The 17,679-nt window shown below is 57.6% G+C and overlaps 1 protein-coding gene across 1 annotated transcript in view; it reads right to left on the bottom strand.

Annotated features, from left to right (window-relative positions):
* Window positions 1-17,679, bottom strand: part of SRCIN1 (SRC kinase signaling inhibitor 1) — a 66,628-nt gene that overhangs the window by 31,590 nt on the left and 17,359 nt on the right. The window contains 3 exon segments of the mRNA XM_063112981.1: window positions 897-920; window positions 7,533-7,631; window positions 10,730-11,031. Coding sequence (XP_062969051.1) covers window positions 897-920; window positions 7,533-7,631; window positions 10,730-11,031 — 425 coding nt within the window.

Raw genomic sequence — 17,679 nt, 5'->3', positions numbered from 1 at the left:
ATGCGTGACACCATGATTCTATGACTCCATGATTCTCTGATTCGAAGACTTCTTACAGTGCTCTGAGAGAATGCATGCAAATAAGATGCTTGGGGGCTCTGGGATGTATGCCTCCCACCCCCTGGCACAATACATGGGACTCACAGGGGCCAGAGACTCCCATAGGCAAGCAGCAGTTTAACTTGGTTCACTCAGCTCTGAGCCTGAGTGTTGGGAAGATGGAGGAGATGCCTGAGGGTGCTCCTCCAGGGGTCAGCAGGATGCCCCTGGAGGGGGCAGGCAGCTGTCCAGCTCTGGATAGTCCAAAGTCTCCAGAGGCAGCATTCCTGAGCTTAGCCCTCCACCTGGACAACAGGTTTGGGGGTGCAGGGCCATGAGTCGCTTGCCTGGCACTGACCAGCTCCCCAACGGTGGAGAGTAAAAAAGAGATGAGGGACCCATCATAGTCCTTCATCTGTGGACACTTCACCACGCTGGGAGGTGAAATCTGAGCTCAAAGAACAAGGCCCTCAACAGGATCATGGGATGTAGGTCCCTAACTCAGAGTCAGCCGTCTCTCTAGGCTGGGGGAAATGTCAGGCAGCTCCTCTCATTCAAAATGCCTCCCACGGGCTGGGGAAGCCTGGGGACTGAGTGTCTTCAACCCAGATCCCCAGCAGAGCTCGGGGGTAGGGTGGGCAGTCAAACTCCCACTCTGGATCCACAAGCCCCTGGCAAGCAAACCCAGACTCTCCCAAAGCAGCAGCCACAGCCTGCAGCCCCAAGGCCCACCGCCCACACCAGAAGGTGCCCGTGCAGATGCACACCCCAGGACAAAACATGTGCAAGGGAGGGGCAGGGGCAGGGGACAGAGAGCACATGCAGTCGTCATGGAAGCAGAAGCATCACACACTGACCTTGAAACTCCAGTAGTTTGGCTGCTGATGGAAATAAGAGAAGAGATGGTTATGAAGGGGCTGGGAGGGAAGTGGAGGGGCAAGGGCCGGTTAGAGGCCCTTGGAGCTCAGCACTCAGCCCTGGGACATGAGCCCTCTGCCCTCCCAGGAGCAGGAAGGAAGTAATGCCTGGTACATCCATTTTCTACCAAGCCCTGGAACACCATGGTGCACCCAGGAAGGCCCTGCCTGAGCAGGGGAGCTCCACTCCAGATGTCGGCAAGCCATGCATTCTAGCTAAAGTAACTGTTCTTGGAGAATGGCAGGTAAGAAAAGGCACAGAGAACCATGATACAGGGACACAGTCAGAAGAGGGGCACAGATCAATCTGAGTTGTGGGGTCAGAGTAATGACATCTGGTTGTGGCAGGCCAAGGAAAATTTCCTACAAGAGGTGGCATTCGAGCTGGGTCTTGAAAAATGAGCAGTTGGAGACTGGGAAGAAAGGCAGGCTGAGCAAAAGGCACAGCATGGGAAAGTGCCGAAGGGTAGGTGAGCGGAGAGCGTGCTGAGGGAATAGTCAATAGTCCAGTGTGGCTGGGGTGCAGCCTGGGAAGTAGCAGATTAGGGCTCCGGGGATGGGGTGGGGTGCGGGAAAGGCTGAGGCCAGATGATGAGTGGCCTCAAACGCTGAGAGGAAGTGGTGAACAAGCAGAAAGCATCTGAATGGAGCAGAGTGGGATTGAACTGGACCCCAGCAGGGCTGATGGGGCAGAGAGCGGAAGAGGGAGGCCCATGTAGCATGAGGGACCTGGATCATACACAAAAATGGACAGACGCCAGTAAGCTTACAGCACTGGGTAGTGGGTGGGGAGGTGTGGGCAGGAAAGGGAGCTGGGGAGTTTGGGGACCTGGACAAGGCCCTGTGGCTGGACAGATGAGAGAGGAGGATTCCTTGCATCCCCCCTAGTCTCTCTAGAATGAGGAGCCTGAGATACCTCCTCATTCACAGTAGCCTAGGGGTGCCCTACCTTCCCTAGAGACCAGAAGCCCTTCCAGATGGCTAAGGGCAAGGAAGGAGCAGCTCTGAGGCCGGGCTGGTTCTTGGCAAAGCTGAGGGCACCCTGCTGACCGGTGCCAGCCTCAGCAGGAAGACAGAAGCAGCAGATGGCCCAGCCCTGGGGTGCCTGGCACAAGCAGACAGATTGCCCAGGCCTTAGAGTCACTGGCAGAGGAGAGAGACATCGAGGGTCCTCGATTGGGGAAGGACACCATGCCAGGGTGTCCTGTGACACCTGAATGCTTTCATGTCAGGGAGTAGTCAGACAGGGGCAGAGTCGAGGGGCACTGCTGAATGGAGGCTGTGCCTAAGGCAGGCCTTTGGGGTGGGGGTGCCAACAGGCCAGGGCCTGAAGAGGTTCATTGGCCAGGACTGCCCCCACCTGAACCACAATCCTCATCTCTCCTCCCAGCACTGTCTCCAAAAGATGAAAAAATAGTCACATGCCAGGCAGGAGAAGGGAACAGCAAAGTCTGTGCCCCAGCCAATGCCTGGAATAGTCTACGGATACAGGCCACCCCCATGTGTACCAGGGGATACCCACAGGTACTGAGGGGAATGGAGAGGAAACACAGGGTGGAGTAATAGGCTCTGGCCACAGCTGCCTGTGGCCTTAGGAAGAGGAATTTAGCAGAGGGAGTGGACACATGGGGGGCAGGCAGAGCCAGGCAGAGGGTACCAGCAGGCTTATGCTGAGAGTCCTATCTGCAGACCCAGCGGTGATGGGCAGCTCTGCAGAGAAGGCCTGCTGTGCCTCACCCACCACCACATGACACCAGGCACGAGCAGCATACATGTGGGTCACCCACAGCTACCCACCACATGCAGGCCCACGCAGCTCTCAGACACATCCTCAGATAAGGACATCTCCACAAACACACCCAGAGCAACAAACACACACCCACCAAGGGACACAAGCACATAGAGAGAAGCCCTCCATGGTCAGAAACAAACAGAAACTTGGAGACCGATATTCATATGTAGACCACCCCCACTTGTATGCAAACAGATCCCCTGCCGCCACAACCCTGACTTGCTCACACACTCTCTCACAAGCACCACATGTGGTCACAGAACATAAGAGCTGTGGATACCATTCACACCCACCCTCCAAACACCACACAGAGTAACAGAAACACACAGAACCATGGGTATCCCTTCACACAGAGATGCACGTGCACGCACACACACACACCAGCTGCAGAAACACACACGAAGCAATCTTCAAAGCCACCCACATATCAACAGAAAGTCCCATCCCTCTTTCCCCTACTAGACAGGTCAGGGTACTCTTGCCACCTTGGCCACTGTCCCATGCCTATTATGCTCCAGACATCATGTGTCAGAGAGGTGACCTCTTAACACTCAAAAGACAGAAGATGCCCCCCCAACACATTGGACTCAGGGTACCATGTGCACATGACTGGAACCCACCTTGTGCTCCTGAAGGGAGACAGAGACGGGGCCTGGCTACAGCCACAATGGCTATGCCCCCAGTGTGGGCCTGCCCCAGGGTCTTGAGGCTGCATATAACCTGGAAGGGACAGGTCACTGGCGGGGGCCAAGGGAGGAGACTGGGTAGCATCAGTGCTACAGGAAAGCTCAACCGAGCCCTACTAAGGGGTAAAGATGGAAGAAGAGCTATGTTTGTGCTTGGGGAACTTGTATGAGTGACACTGGGATCAAAATCCTGGGACTTTTGGCTCTGATCTGTAGAGCACATTTGAGTGACACCTTCTCCCCTCCTCCTGCCCTCCGTCCTCCCTCAGGAAAGTGGGAAGAATGATCCTCTTTCATGGTGGCCCTACCAGGAATGAGACACATCGTCTCCTGGCAACTCAGTGTCCTTGGAGGGGAAAACCGTAGTGGGGAGAGGCCTCTGGGGACACCTTCCATCCCTGACTGTCTCTTTCCAGGGTGTTAACCCATAGCACAGCCTTGGGCAACTGGGAGCAGAGAACTCCTCTCCTGTTCTCTAAGGCAGGGGTGTTCTCCCAGTCACTCCCCATCCAACTTCCAGCACCCTCTACCTCCTCATCCTCTTCCTGGGTGTCTGTTCCTCCTGCAGTGCCCAACATAGTGCCTGATATATAGCTGGCCCTCAACAAATAATGTGACAATGAATGAATGCTAATAAAATAGGACCAGCCCACGGGAGGAGAGGATGTCTCTGAACACTCTGGTCTGGCACCACTCCCTCCATCTCCTGGCACCCAGCACTGCTCAGTCTTCTGGGCTTTTTTCCTGAGAATTTCCCAGCACCAGAAACCCCCCTGGAAGGAGGGCAGAGAGGGCAGGAGGGGCCCCAGAGAGGTCTGGCTCCCCAGCCCAAGCAAAATCTCCAATACCAAGGCAAAGCTGTCTCCCTCTCCCATACTAAGGGAGGAGTCTTGCCTTCCAGGCTTGAGTAGAGGAAACCCTGCCAGGGGCGACCACTTGTGGGGAGGAGTCTTACAGGAGCTGGGGCAAAATGAGAGGTGTTCTAAGAGGATAAGATGGAAGCCAACCATCCCCAGGTACAAGACTTTCAGAAATGGGGGAAGGGGTGCTTCTTTGGAGACCCAAGGAAGCCAGGCCAGGAGTCCTCAAACTCCCTGGTGAGAACAGGAAACAGCTTCTTCCCTCTGGGGGCTGAGGAGTTAACTCCCTCTCTCCCTCTACTCTAGCCGCTGGTAGTGGGGTTCCTTTCTCCCCCTGCAGTGGGTCCTTTCCCCCCAAGCCCGTGCCCTAGGAGGGGCAGGGCCTTGACCCTTGGGAGCCTTAGCCCACCATTTGAGGTCCCTCCAATCCCCTGAGCAGATGTCCCCCGTAGGTTAGGTGAGTGCAAGATCCCTCCTTGACCTCCAGCCCGGACGATGCATGTTCCAAGGAGGAAAGACAACCCACGGGTCTGTACCCCACCTCCTTAATCCCCTGTCTCAGCGTGCACCGGCGCACACACCCACCTCTCAACTCCCGTGAACACGAGTGCACGTAAACACCCGCCCCCCAGGCCGGGGCTAAGCAACGGGCCACTGCGGGCGCCAGTCTCCCACCGCGATGCACAGGCACGACCCTCCCCCCAAGGCGTGCGGCTCGACACCCTCACCTCCTACCCCTTCCCAGCAGAGTGTGTGCTGGAGGGGAGGGCTGCTGCGGGACCTGCGCTGCGCCGGGGGCGAGGGCTTGCCCTGGGAAGGTCATGACTTTCTGAGGTTGGGGGAGGGGGCGCCAGCCGCATTTTGGGGTAGGGGCCCGGCCCACGCGGAAGGCATCGAGTGCGGTGGGGGAGGGGAAGAGGCGTTTCTCAGGGATCGGGAACCCGCAATGAGCGCCCCCCACACATGGACCGGCCCTTGATGTCGCGGAACGGCCCCCCCATCTTCGTGTCCCCGCCCCCAGCCGAACCCAAGGCCGCGACCCAGGCCCCCACAGCCTCTCCCCTTACCTGCGGCCACAGGTGCATGCGTGGGGCTCTCAGCCCCGGGTCCGGCGTCGGGCGGGGGAGGGAGGGCGGCCCCCTACTCCCACCCTCCCGGGCTCTCCCCTTCCCCGGCCGCCTCCGCAGCTGCTGCCGCCGCCGGTGCCCTTTGCTGCAATGCGAGAGCCGCCGCCGCCGAGCCGGCCCGGGCCCTGGTCGCCCCGGTAACCGCGACTCCACCTGGCGCGGCGCTGCGCGCCGCCGTGCACATCCCCTCTCTCGGCCCCCTCCCCCGGCGCGGCCCCGCCGGCGCAGCCCCGCGGAGGAGCGGCGGAGGCTGGTGGCTGCGTCGCCGCGGTCACCCGATACGCCGGCCCGCCGCCCGGGACTCGGGTTGCAGCAGGAGGGAGGGAGGTTAGACAGTGGAAGTGGGGGGAGGGGCTGTGGCTTGGAGTCAAGTCTATGATGCCCTCCCGGGGCCCTCCTCACCGCTCCCATTCCCAGAGTCCTGCCTCCTGCTCCTCCACCGTCCGTCCGAGCCCACAGCCTCTCCCCACCAAGGTCTTGGCTGTGCACCTCTGCCCTTTCACTCTCCCATGACTTGATCCCCAGTCAAGTCTAGGAGACCTAGGAAGCCTAAGTTTCCTTGGTGTCTGATCTTATCCTGCTGTGTGACTCTGGCCTTTGCCGAACGTCTCTGGTACCACACTTTACAAAAAGAAACTTAAGGCTCAGCCCTGGGGCCTGGGAGTGTGATAAGTTCTATGTATCCAGTGAGGACAAGATCCTGTGCAGAGCCACTTTCCCACGGTAATTACAGAGCCCTGGGGTAAGGGTCCCCTAAAGCTCTCCCACTTCCTCCATCAGAGCAGATTCCAGATGTGATCAGGCCTAGAACCCCACCACCTGGGACAATTCAGCTCACCAAGTCTAGCCTCACTCCTGTGCATCACCCGAATTCTATCACAGCCCCAAGACGTTCCATCTGGGGAGGACCTCTGGGTGGCCCCATGCACCCCAGCCTGCCTGTGCACACCACACCTGTTCTCTGCCCCATCACCATCTCTGTCCCAGCCCCACTTTGGCCCCCAACATATATACCTGGCCACTCAGAACAAGTCTGTCCCACTTGCCCCCAGCCTTGGGGGCAGACACATCCCTGTTTCCCGAAATCCAGCCACGATGGGGCTGAGAGCCGGGAAAGGAATCAGGCTGAATGCCCTGTGAGTGATGCCAAGCGTGCCAATCTGTTGCTAATCTTGAGTTACATGCTACTAAAACGTCCATGCTCTGGAGGCTTGTCGTTTCCTAGGCGGTCACAATTTTCTTTCTTTTAATTTGCCTTGAAAAAGTCAAGCCTTGTTGCCCTTCTCTAAGGCGAGCAGGGCCTGTTAGGAACTGGCACCCATACTAACCATTGGATTCTGCCACTACCCCTCCGCCTCCTGCACTGACCGTTCTCAAGTCCAGACCTCCCCTGGGCTGCTCCCTCCCTGTTGCAACTCTGAACTCCCCAGTCCCTCCTCCCCATGTGGGTCTCAGATGCCTATTTTTCTCCCATAGAAATGTCCAGGCGTGAGCTGGAAGCCCAGGCCCCCAGGATCCTAAGTGTGCCTTATCTAAGCTGAGATCTGTCTTCCCAACAGGGAAACTGAAGTTTGCTGAGGAAGAGGGGAACAAGTGGCTAGACACCAAGTCCTCTAAAAATTTGAAACTAAGCCTTGAACACAGCAAGAAGGGTGGGAGAGAGACATCATGCAGAACTTCCTGATGGTAAGACATCAGGGGAAGGTTGGGTCTGCCCAGAAATGGAAGGGTAAGGTGTGGATGGGGGGAAAAGATGCTTTTCTGTGGGGGTATAGCATAATAGACTCCTGAAAACCCACGGAGCAAGGCGGGACTCCTGTTTAAAGGAGAAAGTGATACAAATTAAGAGAAAAAAAAAGTCCTGAGTAACCTCCCTCAAAAAATTCCTTCCCCAAAGCCAACCAGGTTTGGAGAGGTAGTGGTAGGGAATCAGACAATCAAGGGACATGTGAGTACAGGGCATAGAAGTCTCCTAAAAATGGGGGGCTCCCACATAAAAGAGAAAGGGATGCAAAATAAAAATCCTGAATATCCCCCCTCCGGAAAAAATGTCCTCCCCAAAGCCAAACTCTGCCATAGGTTTGGGGGTGGGGTGGAGGTGGGTGACTCACCTGGGCCGGCTGGCCAGCCCCGGAGGGGGCGGAGTCGCCATGGAGGTGGGAGCAGAGGGAGCTGAGGAGGCACACGGGGTCCACGGTCCAGCCGCCAACCTGTGTGTGCGAAGCGGGGGACACCCCATTAGGGGGAGCGGGCAGGAGCCGCTGGGGGACTGTGACAGGGCTGGGAGGGGCATTCCTTGGGCAGTCCGTGGCACAGAGCTCTCAACATAGAGGGACCTAGCAATGCTGGCAAGTCCCTTACTTAGGCTGGGTCTCTAACTAGAGCCCTGGGTCTGTTTCTGAGTGTTTGTCTCTCATGTCAGATGGGGGTTCCCTGAACCCAGGGCAGGGCCGTCCCTATCAGATATTCCTGAAATTTTTATCACCAATTCTTAATTTCCTCCTTGCCTTCTGCTTCCTCCCCTCCTCCAGCTCTTCTTTCCTGCCCCACAGAGACAGGACCCACCAGGCAGGAGTGCCCTCATCCCAGCTGTCTCTGTCCCAACAGCATGTCTCTCTTGCCTGCCACCTCAGTGAGAGTGACTTACTTCTCCTACCCCAAGGCCATCCCCTCCCGATTCCTCCAGGACCTGCTCCCATGGCCCTCTACCCCCTCAGTAATCTCAGATTCATTCCTCTCTCATTCAGCCACTCACTCCCCACGCAGTTGCTGAGCCGGCACTGTGCTCAGGCACTGTGTCACTTGCCATGGATCTGCCTGCTCACACTCTAAGGGGGAACGACAAGCGCAGGAAGGAAGGAAGGAGTCTGTGAGGGAGTGGCTGTGCTGTGCTGCATTTCCTCAGCATTCACTGGGTGCCTACTCTGTGCAGTGAACGTGCCAGACGCAGATGAGGCCTCAAACACGCCACCTCTTCTCTCCCAGGCCTGCTGCCCCTCACAGCTGCCACCAGCTGTCTTCACCTTTCCCTGCCCGAACCTCCCCAGACAGGTCGGTGGCCAGGGCTCCTGGTTCTCAGCACCCCCATCTCCTAAGCCCTGAAATTGGCCATCTCCTCACCACACCATGAGAAGCGAGCTCTCAGTACCTCTGGACCCACAGATCCTAGCCAGTCCTGATGGCCTTTGGACTTCTGAAGTGCAGATGACCCTCCTGCTGGCCTCTCCTTCAGGGCCTTTCTCCTCTTCCTCATGGATGTAGAGCACTCCTGGTCCCCCACTTCCCTTCTCAGGCTCCCACTTCCCCTACTCCTCAAACCTATCTCCTCACAGTCCTCTCCCCACTTCCCAGACATTTCCCTCCCAACCCTCTTATTTCCCTCCAAGGCACCAACAGTTCCCTGTCACCCAGGTTTTCTGCCATTGCCTCCTAGATCAGGCAGCAAACAACCCTTGGTTAGTTCTTCCTCCAATCCCATCTGCCCATCCCTTTGTCTTCCCTCATACGCTCTTCCTCTTCTCCTTTCCCTGCCTCCAGCCCCACTTTTGTCCTCTCCTAGTCACCATCCAAAACAACCACAGTCCTCCTAGCCACCGTCTGGTTCCACTTTTTCAGTCTGGCCCCAAATATCCCACTGCCTCCCACCCTGAGCCTTCTGCACCAGCCAGGTGGCCCTCTATGCCACGCCCCAGACCAGCTCAGGCCTAGGTTCATGCTGCTGCCTCCCTCCACCTCCTAAAACAACATTCCCTTCCTCTATGCCTATTCAAACCTTCTTCATCCTTCTGAGCCTAGTTTAGGTCCCTCGTCCTCCAGGAAGACTTCCCTGATCAGGCCTGCCTACCTGATCTCCCCTCTTCCAAATCCCCTTCCAACTGGCTATGCCCCTCATACTTAAGTTTAACCATCCTTTCTCCCCAGCTAGATGACAGATGTTCCTGCCCTTCCCCCCACAATCTAGAGCACACAGGGGGAACCTACTGAAAGCGGATCCCTGAGGGCGAGGGCCACACCTTCATCTGCAACTCTCCCTTATCCCAACCTGGACCCTGCTCCCAGGAGGACTCTGGAGCTGGCAAAAGGCAAAAGCCAAACAGAACTGTAGGTGGTATCAGGGGGTAGATAAGGTACTAGAAATATGCCAATGTGTCCTTGTTCCCTGTAGTGAGGGTGGGAGTGGGGACCCTCCTCCCCATCCCCAGCCACACCCAGTAGTACCTAGAAAAGGGAGACAGAGCAAAGACAGGATTGGGGGCAGGACTGACACCCCAAGTCCTGACTGAAAGAATGCTGATGGGATGCACCACCCTCCCCTCTGTCCCTTCTCCCAGAGGGGACAATGCCTGAGTCTCAGCAGCCAATATCCTGCAACCATCAAGGCACCTCACCAGTGTGGGATGTAAGCAGAAGACTAGTCCCAAGAAAGAACTTTGTTAGACAAGAAGCTCATAGTTGGTGGAGAGATGCATTCAGGAACCCAAGGATCTGGGGAGGTGTAAAAGGGAGGCACCCCACCCCATATAGAAGGAGACAGGTCCTGGTCCCTGAGGCCGAGGCCCCAACTCCTCTCTAAGCTTTACCGATGGTAGGAGAGAAACCAAGGCACAGAGAGAGGAGGCCTCCAGCTCAAAGTCACACAGCAAAGGCTGGCCTGTTATCTCATGTAGGAGAGTGTGGTGCTGGTAACACCAAGGTCAATGGTTCGGATCCCCTTACTGGCCAGCCTCCCACTCCCACCCTCCAGCCCCCCAAAAAAGAAAGTCACACAGTGAGTCTCAGGGAGGAAGGAGGTAAAAGGCCCCAGTTCTGGGCTCTGTTTTTGCAGGGACTAAGGACACATCAGATCCAGCCTAATGAGGCTCCCAAGGCCTGACCTTCCCTTAGGGCCCATGTCACAGAGGTGCAGACACCAATCATCTCAACTCCACCACTGGATGGACCTTCAGGCTCAGAACAGTCAGTCCCCAGGCTGTCCCCTCCCTTCCTCCCAACCACTCCCTTGGCCTCCAAGACGCACCTCCCTGCCGTTCTGCCCAAACAGCCTGAGTTAAAGAGACTGAGCTCTCTCTGCCCAAACACGTGCTCCAACTTCCAGGACTGCAGTCAGAGGTACAGAGGCTGAGTCCTCGCCCGCTTCCTCCCCAGACTCCAGAAAAGGCCGACCCTGGAGGGACAGCTTCTTACTCCTCCCGGTCCTCTCTCGGCCCCAGACGCTTCTGAGAGTTGGAATGAGCCTGGGAGCACGGATCAGACCCCCTGCCCGCCCGCCAGCCCCCAGCCCCCAGCCCGCAGCGGGGCTCCCGCTCACCTGTTCTCGCATCCTGTCCTGCTGGCCTCGCAGGGCCAGGGCGTGCTGGGGGTACTTGCTCTTCAGGTGGTCCATGAAGGCATCGCGCTTGCGGTCGGCGTCCGCCTTCTGCAGCCCGCTGAGCGCCTCCAGACTCTGGGCCGCGATCACCGTGTGCCGCCGCTCGGACGTGTGCACCAGCCCCACGTTGGAGAAGCGCCGGCCCCCGCCGCCCCCGCCGCCCCCGCCCCCCAGGGTCCGGTACTCCCGCGGGTACTCCGCATCGTCCGCAGACAGCATGGGGGGGCTGCTCCGCTCCGGATCTGCGAGAGGCGAGAGGGGCACGGCAGGGTCACGGCGCGCCCGGCCTGGGGCGGCCCATCCCCCACCGGGGCGTCCCTGCGGGGAAGGCGGGGCCGGTGGGGGGGGCAGAGAAGCGTCAGGGGCGAGGCAGGGGCGGCCCAGCTCCCACTAGGGGACGGAAGGAGGCAGAAGGGTGGATGGGGTGCAAAGTGAGCTTAGAGCCCCAAGGGAGAGCAGGGGCAGGGGCAGGATACAGCTTCTCGCTCCTCCTCGGTGGGTTTGGAGCCATAATGACTGCCGGGAGGTGCTGTTATTTGAGGCCGAGGGGGATGGGGTTGGAAGAAAAGGGTAAAAGAAGGTGTCCTGGACAGCTCTCTAGAGACCCTCCCTTCCACCTTCTTAAAGGGGGTGCCAACAGGTGAGGGAAGGGAGTTGCCTTGTAGATATTTCCTGAAAGATGTGAAAAGGAGCTTGCACTGTCCTCCTTTCAAGAGCATCCTCTAAGGAGAGTCTGGGGGCTCTGCCTCCTCTCTCAGACTAGCGTGTCCAGGGCATACTATCCTCAAGGCTGGAGGCTGGTTGGGAAAGCGGCCGGGGCTAGGATATGTGGGGGGAACCAGGGCAAAGATCTCTCAGGGCTTCCCAAGGAGATGGGGGCCCAGGGTCTGGGGCAGTGGGGACCCCCTTCCCCTCCCTCCTCAAAGACAGACAGATGGATGGACAGGAGAGGCTGGGCACAGAGAGGACAGTGAGAGATGGACTTGGGACGGACTTAAAAAAAAGAAAGAAAGCAGACAGAACAGCTCAAGCCTTCCCCCCAGGACCTTCCCCTCACCTCTCTCCTCCCTTTCATCAGTCTCTCCTCCCGATACACACATAAGCTCGAGACCCATAAAAGATGCACAGGGGACAAAGGACAGTACAGAAGAGAAATAAAAGAGAGGGCCGGGGGTTGAGGTCCCCACGCAGAACTCTTAATCCCCTCCCTAAATGCCCACCAGCCCTGAGCTCCCCAGCCAGCCCTGCTGTCCCCCACCCCCCCAGCCCAGCAGTGGCCAGGGATTCCCGAGTTCACCCACACCCCGTGAGGGTGGGAGGAGCTGCTGGGGCCTACCTCAACCATATTCCTGGCATAAAACATAAATTTCCTGCCCCTCCCCCCGAAATCACCTGCACTGGGAGACAAGCAGTCTCCCCTGCACACCCCAAGCCCTACAATCTGCCAGCCTGAAAATGGCACCCCCTTTTGTGTAGCCTAGGACAGGGCATCAGGTGCTGCAGCAGACACAGGCACTCACAAGCCCCCACGCTGCCTGACTCACAGGGGCTCCTGGCGGGGAGGGCAGACCGGGGCAGAAGAGGAGGCGGCTGGGAACTCTGGGACACAGCCGGGTTCACCAGCGCCACCTCCGCACATCCACTGTTCATCATGCCCATTGCCAAGGCTCAGTCTCCCCCTGCCCAACCGCAGGAGGAAAGAGGAGATTCGGCCACATTTCAGGAAAAGCCGCCCGGCCCCCAACACACAAGCGCACACGCACACGCACACACACTCCTCCCTGGGGCACAGAGCCAGAGAGGACCCGGCATCTCCCACCAAAACCAGAGGAAGAACGGCTCCCACGGACTCAGAGATCCATCTTATAAGGGCCTGACTGCCATCATGATGGCCTGTGAGCCTCCCACACCCCTGTCAGGTGAATGTCACGTGGTCCCCATTTCCGAGATGGCTACCAGGGCTCAGAGAAGTTCAGTGACAAGCCCAGCCACGGTGCGTTGAAGAGGCCTGATTCCACCCCAAGAGCTACTAGGTTTGCACTGCCACTCTTGCTCAGCAGATGACAGCTGCTCACTGAGTGGACACTGACAGCAACGCTTGGCACTGGATGGACGTCCTTGTTTGCCTGCTGGTCTCCCCACTGTCGTGCTGGGTCTAGTGTTGTCCCTCTCACCACAGTCACTATCCTCTGATGGGGCCCCCGAAGTGAAGTCCAGATACAGAGATGACTTTGGGAGGAACATCATGGCAGAACACTCTTATTCTCATAAGGATTAGAAAAAATGCCAACTAGGAGGTCAAACCACTGATTTCATAGATATCACCCCTTGGGAAGGTAGTGAAGATAAGGTTTCCGTGTAAGTAAATTTATTTAAGTCCCAAGTGAGTTGAGTTCACAAAAAAATATTAAATTAATGCAGTGCAAAGGAAAGGGCTCCCTGATGTGATGGCCCCTGCCTGAGTGAGGGGGGGAACCCTGGGGCTCTTCCAGAGGGCCCAGTCCCTGCCCTTGAGGAGCTTGTGGCAACCCAGGGTAGCCAGCGAGTGTGGGGCTGAATAATACATCCAGGAGAAGCCTGGGGCTGCTCTCTGGGTGTAGGAGAAACAGCCCCAACCAAAGTCAGAAAGCTGCCTCCATGACCCTCGACCTCCCTCCTCCTCCATTCAGCCTCACCACCAGCTGGACGTTTGCGGCCACCCTGGGTACAGCTGAGCAGGTGGAGACCATCTGGGCCAAGGGCTCTGGACACTCTGTAGCCCTTTCTCTGCCCAGGCCTCACGGACTCTGCCCAAGCCTTCCAGCTGGACCCCAGCTCGAGAATCCAGCTCCAACCGCCTGAGCCAGAAGGATTCGTCCCCACCACCAGACAGCCAAGCCCAGCTCCCCTCCTAGGGCTCTGGACACACACGTAGGTGCCACTGGGACAGGTCTCCAATTTTCATCTTCCAGCTGCTTCCCACCTGGCCCTCCTGGATCCAGAAGAGCTCCTCATCCCCTCTCCCTCCCGCTCCATGCCAGCACCTCCTTCCCTACCTCCTAGGGGGCATCCGATATGTCTGGGGTGGGTGGGGTGATGAGCGAGCTATAGAGCTGAGTGAGCGAGCGAGTGAGCGAGCAGTGACTGTGGGAAGACTGGGGGGCAGACTGTGGCAGGGAGGGGTCCCAGCTTCTGGGGGAGGGCTTGGGGAAGCAGGTCAAGGCCTCACTTTATGACTCATGCTCTTGGGAGTGGGGAGGAGGCTGCCAAGTAGGCTTGAACAGAGAGGGGAGGAGGAGCTAACCCCTCACTGCCTCCTAGAGGTCAGGAGTCACCTTCAGGTGCCCAGGCATTGGGGTGAGGGGGTCAGGACCCAGATCCTGGTGGGGGAGAGGGCCAGGTCCTGGGGTGTGGCAGAGAGAGGGGAGGGAGCAGGAGAAACAATCTGCTTTCTCTGAGGCGCAGTGGCAAGGAGGGGCTCTGATTTGAGAAGATCAGAATCTCTTTAAGAATCTTCCAGATCCTTGGCTTTATTTAACAAAGAAGGAAGCTGAGGCTCAGGGACAGGGATGAAGCATCTGGGTAACCCAGGCGTCCTGGTTCCCTGCTCTGTACTTACTTAACTTCTTTCTGCAGGGCCCCAGTGGGGCTGGGAGGACTAGCCTGGGCTTCTGGTTGTGGGGCCATCTTGCTGTCCTTAGGAGAGGGAGGCCAGTGACATACCTCCTGGGGGGCTCTGAAGACGCAGACATGACTGTTACTTGAAGTCAGAGCATTAGGAGAAAAAAAACCCAGGCCAGAGACACCCTGGGTTTAGTCAGCTCCTTTCCCAGGGGCTCCGGGCTAGCCATTCATTTAGTTGTTCACTCAGTCAACAAGTCTCTTCCCCCTTTGAGCCTGAGGGCCTGACCTGTAAAACGGGGGTGTTAACCTCTTAACCCTGCCCCTGGGCAATGAATGAGAAGCTGGCAAGACAATGGAGGAGAAAGTACATTGTTTTCAATTAAAGGCATTCCAGACCTGTGGGCTTGTTGGGCCCCAGCAGGAGACTGTTCCAGCCACCAACGAGTCCTGGAGTGGCCCTGACCCTCCCCGGATTGAGCAGCCCAGGGAAAAGCCAGGGAGATCGATTCCAATCTAGCAAGCAGCAGGATCCAGGCACCAGCCAGCCCTGAGCAGATCAATGCTTCCTGTTCAATGGCACGGAGAGTGGTGAGGGATCCAAGGTGGGGTCCTAAGCAGGGCCAGGCTCTCCTGGGGGGGGGGGGGTGCGCAGGGCCTGAAAGAACCTGAGGTAGAGAGGCAGAGTCAGGCAACTCTGGGGGAAGGAAAAGCAGAGCTGGAGTACGCCGGGGGAGGGATGTTGGGGCCGAAGGCCCCCTGAAAGATGGTGGTTGGGGGAGCCAGAGAGGTTAGGGAGGGGCTGCAGGGTTTCTCTCCACGGGCCCTCAGTGTACAAGACTGACTATAATTTTTCAGCCAGAGATTCATGCTGTGTGGAAGTTGCCAGGAACTGGCGAAATCCAGAATCAGAGGGAAGGGTGGGAAAGGGACTCATCCTCAGCTCAGCCTTCCCAGCTTGAGAAATGGGGAAAATGCAAGTGGCCCTAGGCTGGGGTGACCTGGAAGCAGTGGGCGCCCCCCAGTGGCTGGCTGAGAATAAAGGCGCAGGTGCTCTGGAGGAGAGCGACATTGTCATTTGTCCAACCGATTCCAATTTCCACGTTCACTTTTGAGCCTGATTTATTTTTATCCTCCACTGCATTCTTTTACATGAGATCACTGTAACTCATTATGAGAATTAAGATTCCAACATCTTAGTGACACCATCGCATAAGCCATCAAGCCCATCCCCACCTGGCACCTTTACCCCAGGTGTCACCATCTACTCTGTCCTCTGACTGCTGCTGGGCAACATTCACACACGACATCATCTGCAGAGGAAGAGAAGAGGGAGAAGAGGAGGGAGGGAGAAGGAGCGAGAGGAATAAAGAGGAGAAGGTAGAGGGAAGAGTGAAGGTACCAGCTGCAGAAAAGAGGGAGCAGCAAGGACTCCCTGGAGCCCCTGCTGCCAGGTCCCCCAGCCCCAAGCTCAGGACACAGAGTACAGGTCCTTATTTCCCTCTCCCCAGAGATAATGAGGCTGGACAAGGCCCCTCCCTTGGGAACCCGAGAGTCTGTCCTATGTGTGCCCCCCCATCCATTGCTTGGGCTGCAGGCTGGGTGGAAAGGGAGGGCAGGAAGAGCTCAGGAGCCACAGGGCCCTGGGGCTGGTCAGGACAATAGGAGGGTGCATGGAGATTGCTGGAAGGCTGGAGGGGCTGCCTCAGACCCCAGAGCGCTTGCGCACACGCATGCAAACAAACACACGCCACACGAGGCTCCCCCAGTCCAGCCTCTGCAGCCAAAGCAAGAGGAGTCCAAGTCACCCAGGAGGAGCCCCGAGGCGCTGACACTGTCAATTGTGCCTGACAACTTCATCCTGTGGGCACTTGCTGCAGTCAGGAAGCGCACTGTGCTTGGAGGTTAGAGGCCAGAGGACAAAGGTTAACAAGGGACCAGATATATCTCCAGCTTGGCAGAGGCCCGGGAACCTAGATCAGGTGAGGGATCCTTTACCTCCCCCCCAGTGAAGGTCTTGGCTTTTCTGTCTTTGGGTGCCCAGGCCCCTCAGTCTGTGCTGTCCATGGGTCCTTGGAGCAGAAGCCTATCTGTGTCTGTTTTCTAAAACCATCTTTTCCGCCCCAGACCACAGCAACCAAAGTCATTTTCTGGGCAATTGCCTTTCTGTAAACATTCCTGTGTAATATCCCTCCAAATTGCTAATGCCCAGCACCCTGTCGAGTCTCCCTGTCACTCCAACAAGAGCCTCAGAGGTGGGGCGGATGGTGGGGGAAGGGTGATTGCAGGGGAGGAGGCAGCTGGACTGAGGATTAGAGACAGTGGCTCATGCCCAGCTCCTGGCACAGAAGGTGGGTCAAAAGCCCCCACATATGCACCCCATGACTCCCCAATCCCTCCCAACCCAGCACCACCCCCTGAATGTCAGACCACTTTAGGAATGCTTTCTGGGCTGGAAGGGAAGTCAGAGGGGCAGGGGGAGGGGAACCCTTGGGAGGGAGGGCCTGTGATGGGGTCCTTGGAGAGGGCCCAGCAGGAAAGGAGCTGACTTGAAAGCATGGGGAGATGGTTAGACAATAAGAATGACATTCTGGTGACTGCGGGCAGGGGCACCAAGGAGATGGGGCAAGGCCAAGCAACCTGTCATCACTGGGTCCCAGAGGCAGGCCAGCTCCCCTCCTGCTCAGGTGTAAGAGGGAGGACAGGAAAGAGAAGAGGCCAGGCAGAGCCCATCCCCGCAATATGGGCCCTGCCCACTATGTGGGTGCTGCAGTGGTGGGGGAAGGTAGGCAAGGCAAGAGGGTGTCAGGTGGTCCTTGGCTGGCGACACATCTGATCTCCAGAGCCACACTGGATAAGGGTCTGGGGTAGATTGATTCTCCTCGGTACAGCATGGGAAACTAAGGGCCGGGGAGATCGAGTTAAATCACCAGTCACCACATGGATGACTTCCCCAGGGGTGGGGTGAAGAGGGGGAACAGGACTGTGACCTATGGCCCTGTGGTTTCTCCCATCCCCATGTGCAGGGAACGGTGCTGCCCCCACCCCCAGCCCCAGGGAAGCTGAGCCTCCCAACTCCTGCGGGATGGGAGACCACAGAGCCCTGGAGGGAGCCAGGAGCAGAGATGTTAGGGGAGGAAGGGTGGGTGCAGGGCACCGCCAGTCGCAGCTTCACGCTGGCAGAAACACAACCAATTTGCGCAGATTTAAAACCCACTGAAGGCCATTTAGTTGGTAAACGAGTCGGAATCTAATTAAAGGACCTTGTCAGGACTGGGGGAAGGAGCGCT

The sequence above is a fragment of the Cynocephalus volans genome, chromosome 10 (assembly GCF_027409185.1).
Source record: "Cynocephalus volans isolate mCynVol1 chromosome 10, mCynVol1.pri, whole genome shotgun sequence".
Taxonomy (NCBI): Eukaryota; Metazoa; Chordata; class Mammalia; order Dermoptera; family Cynocephalidae; genus Cynocephalus; species Cynocephalus volans.
The sequence above is the reverse complement of the archived record's forward strand: the minus strand, read 5'-3'. Positions and strand labels throughout refer to the sequence as shown.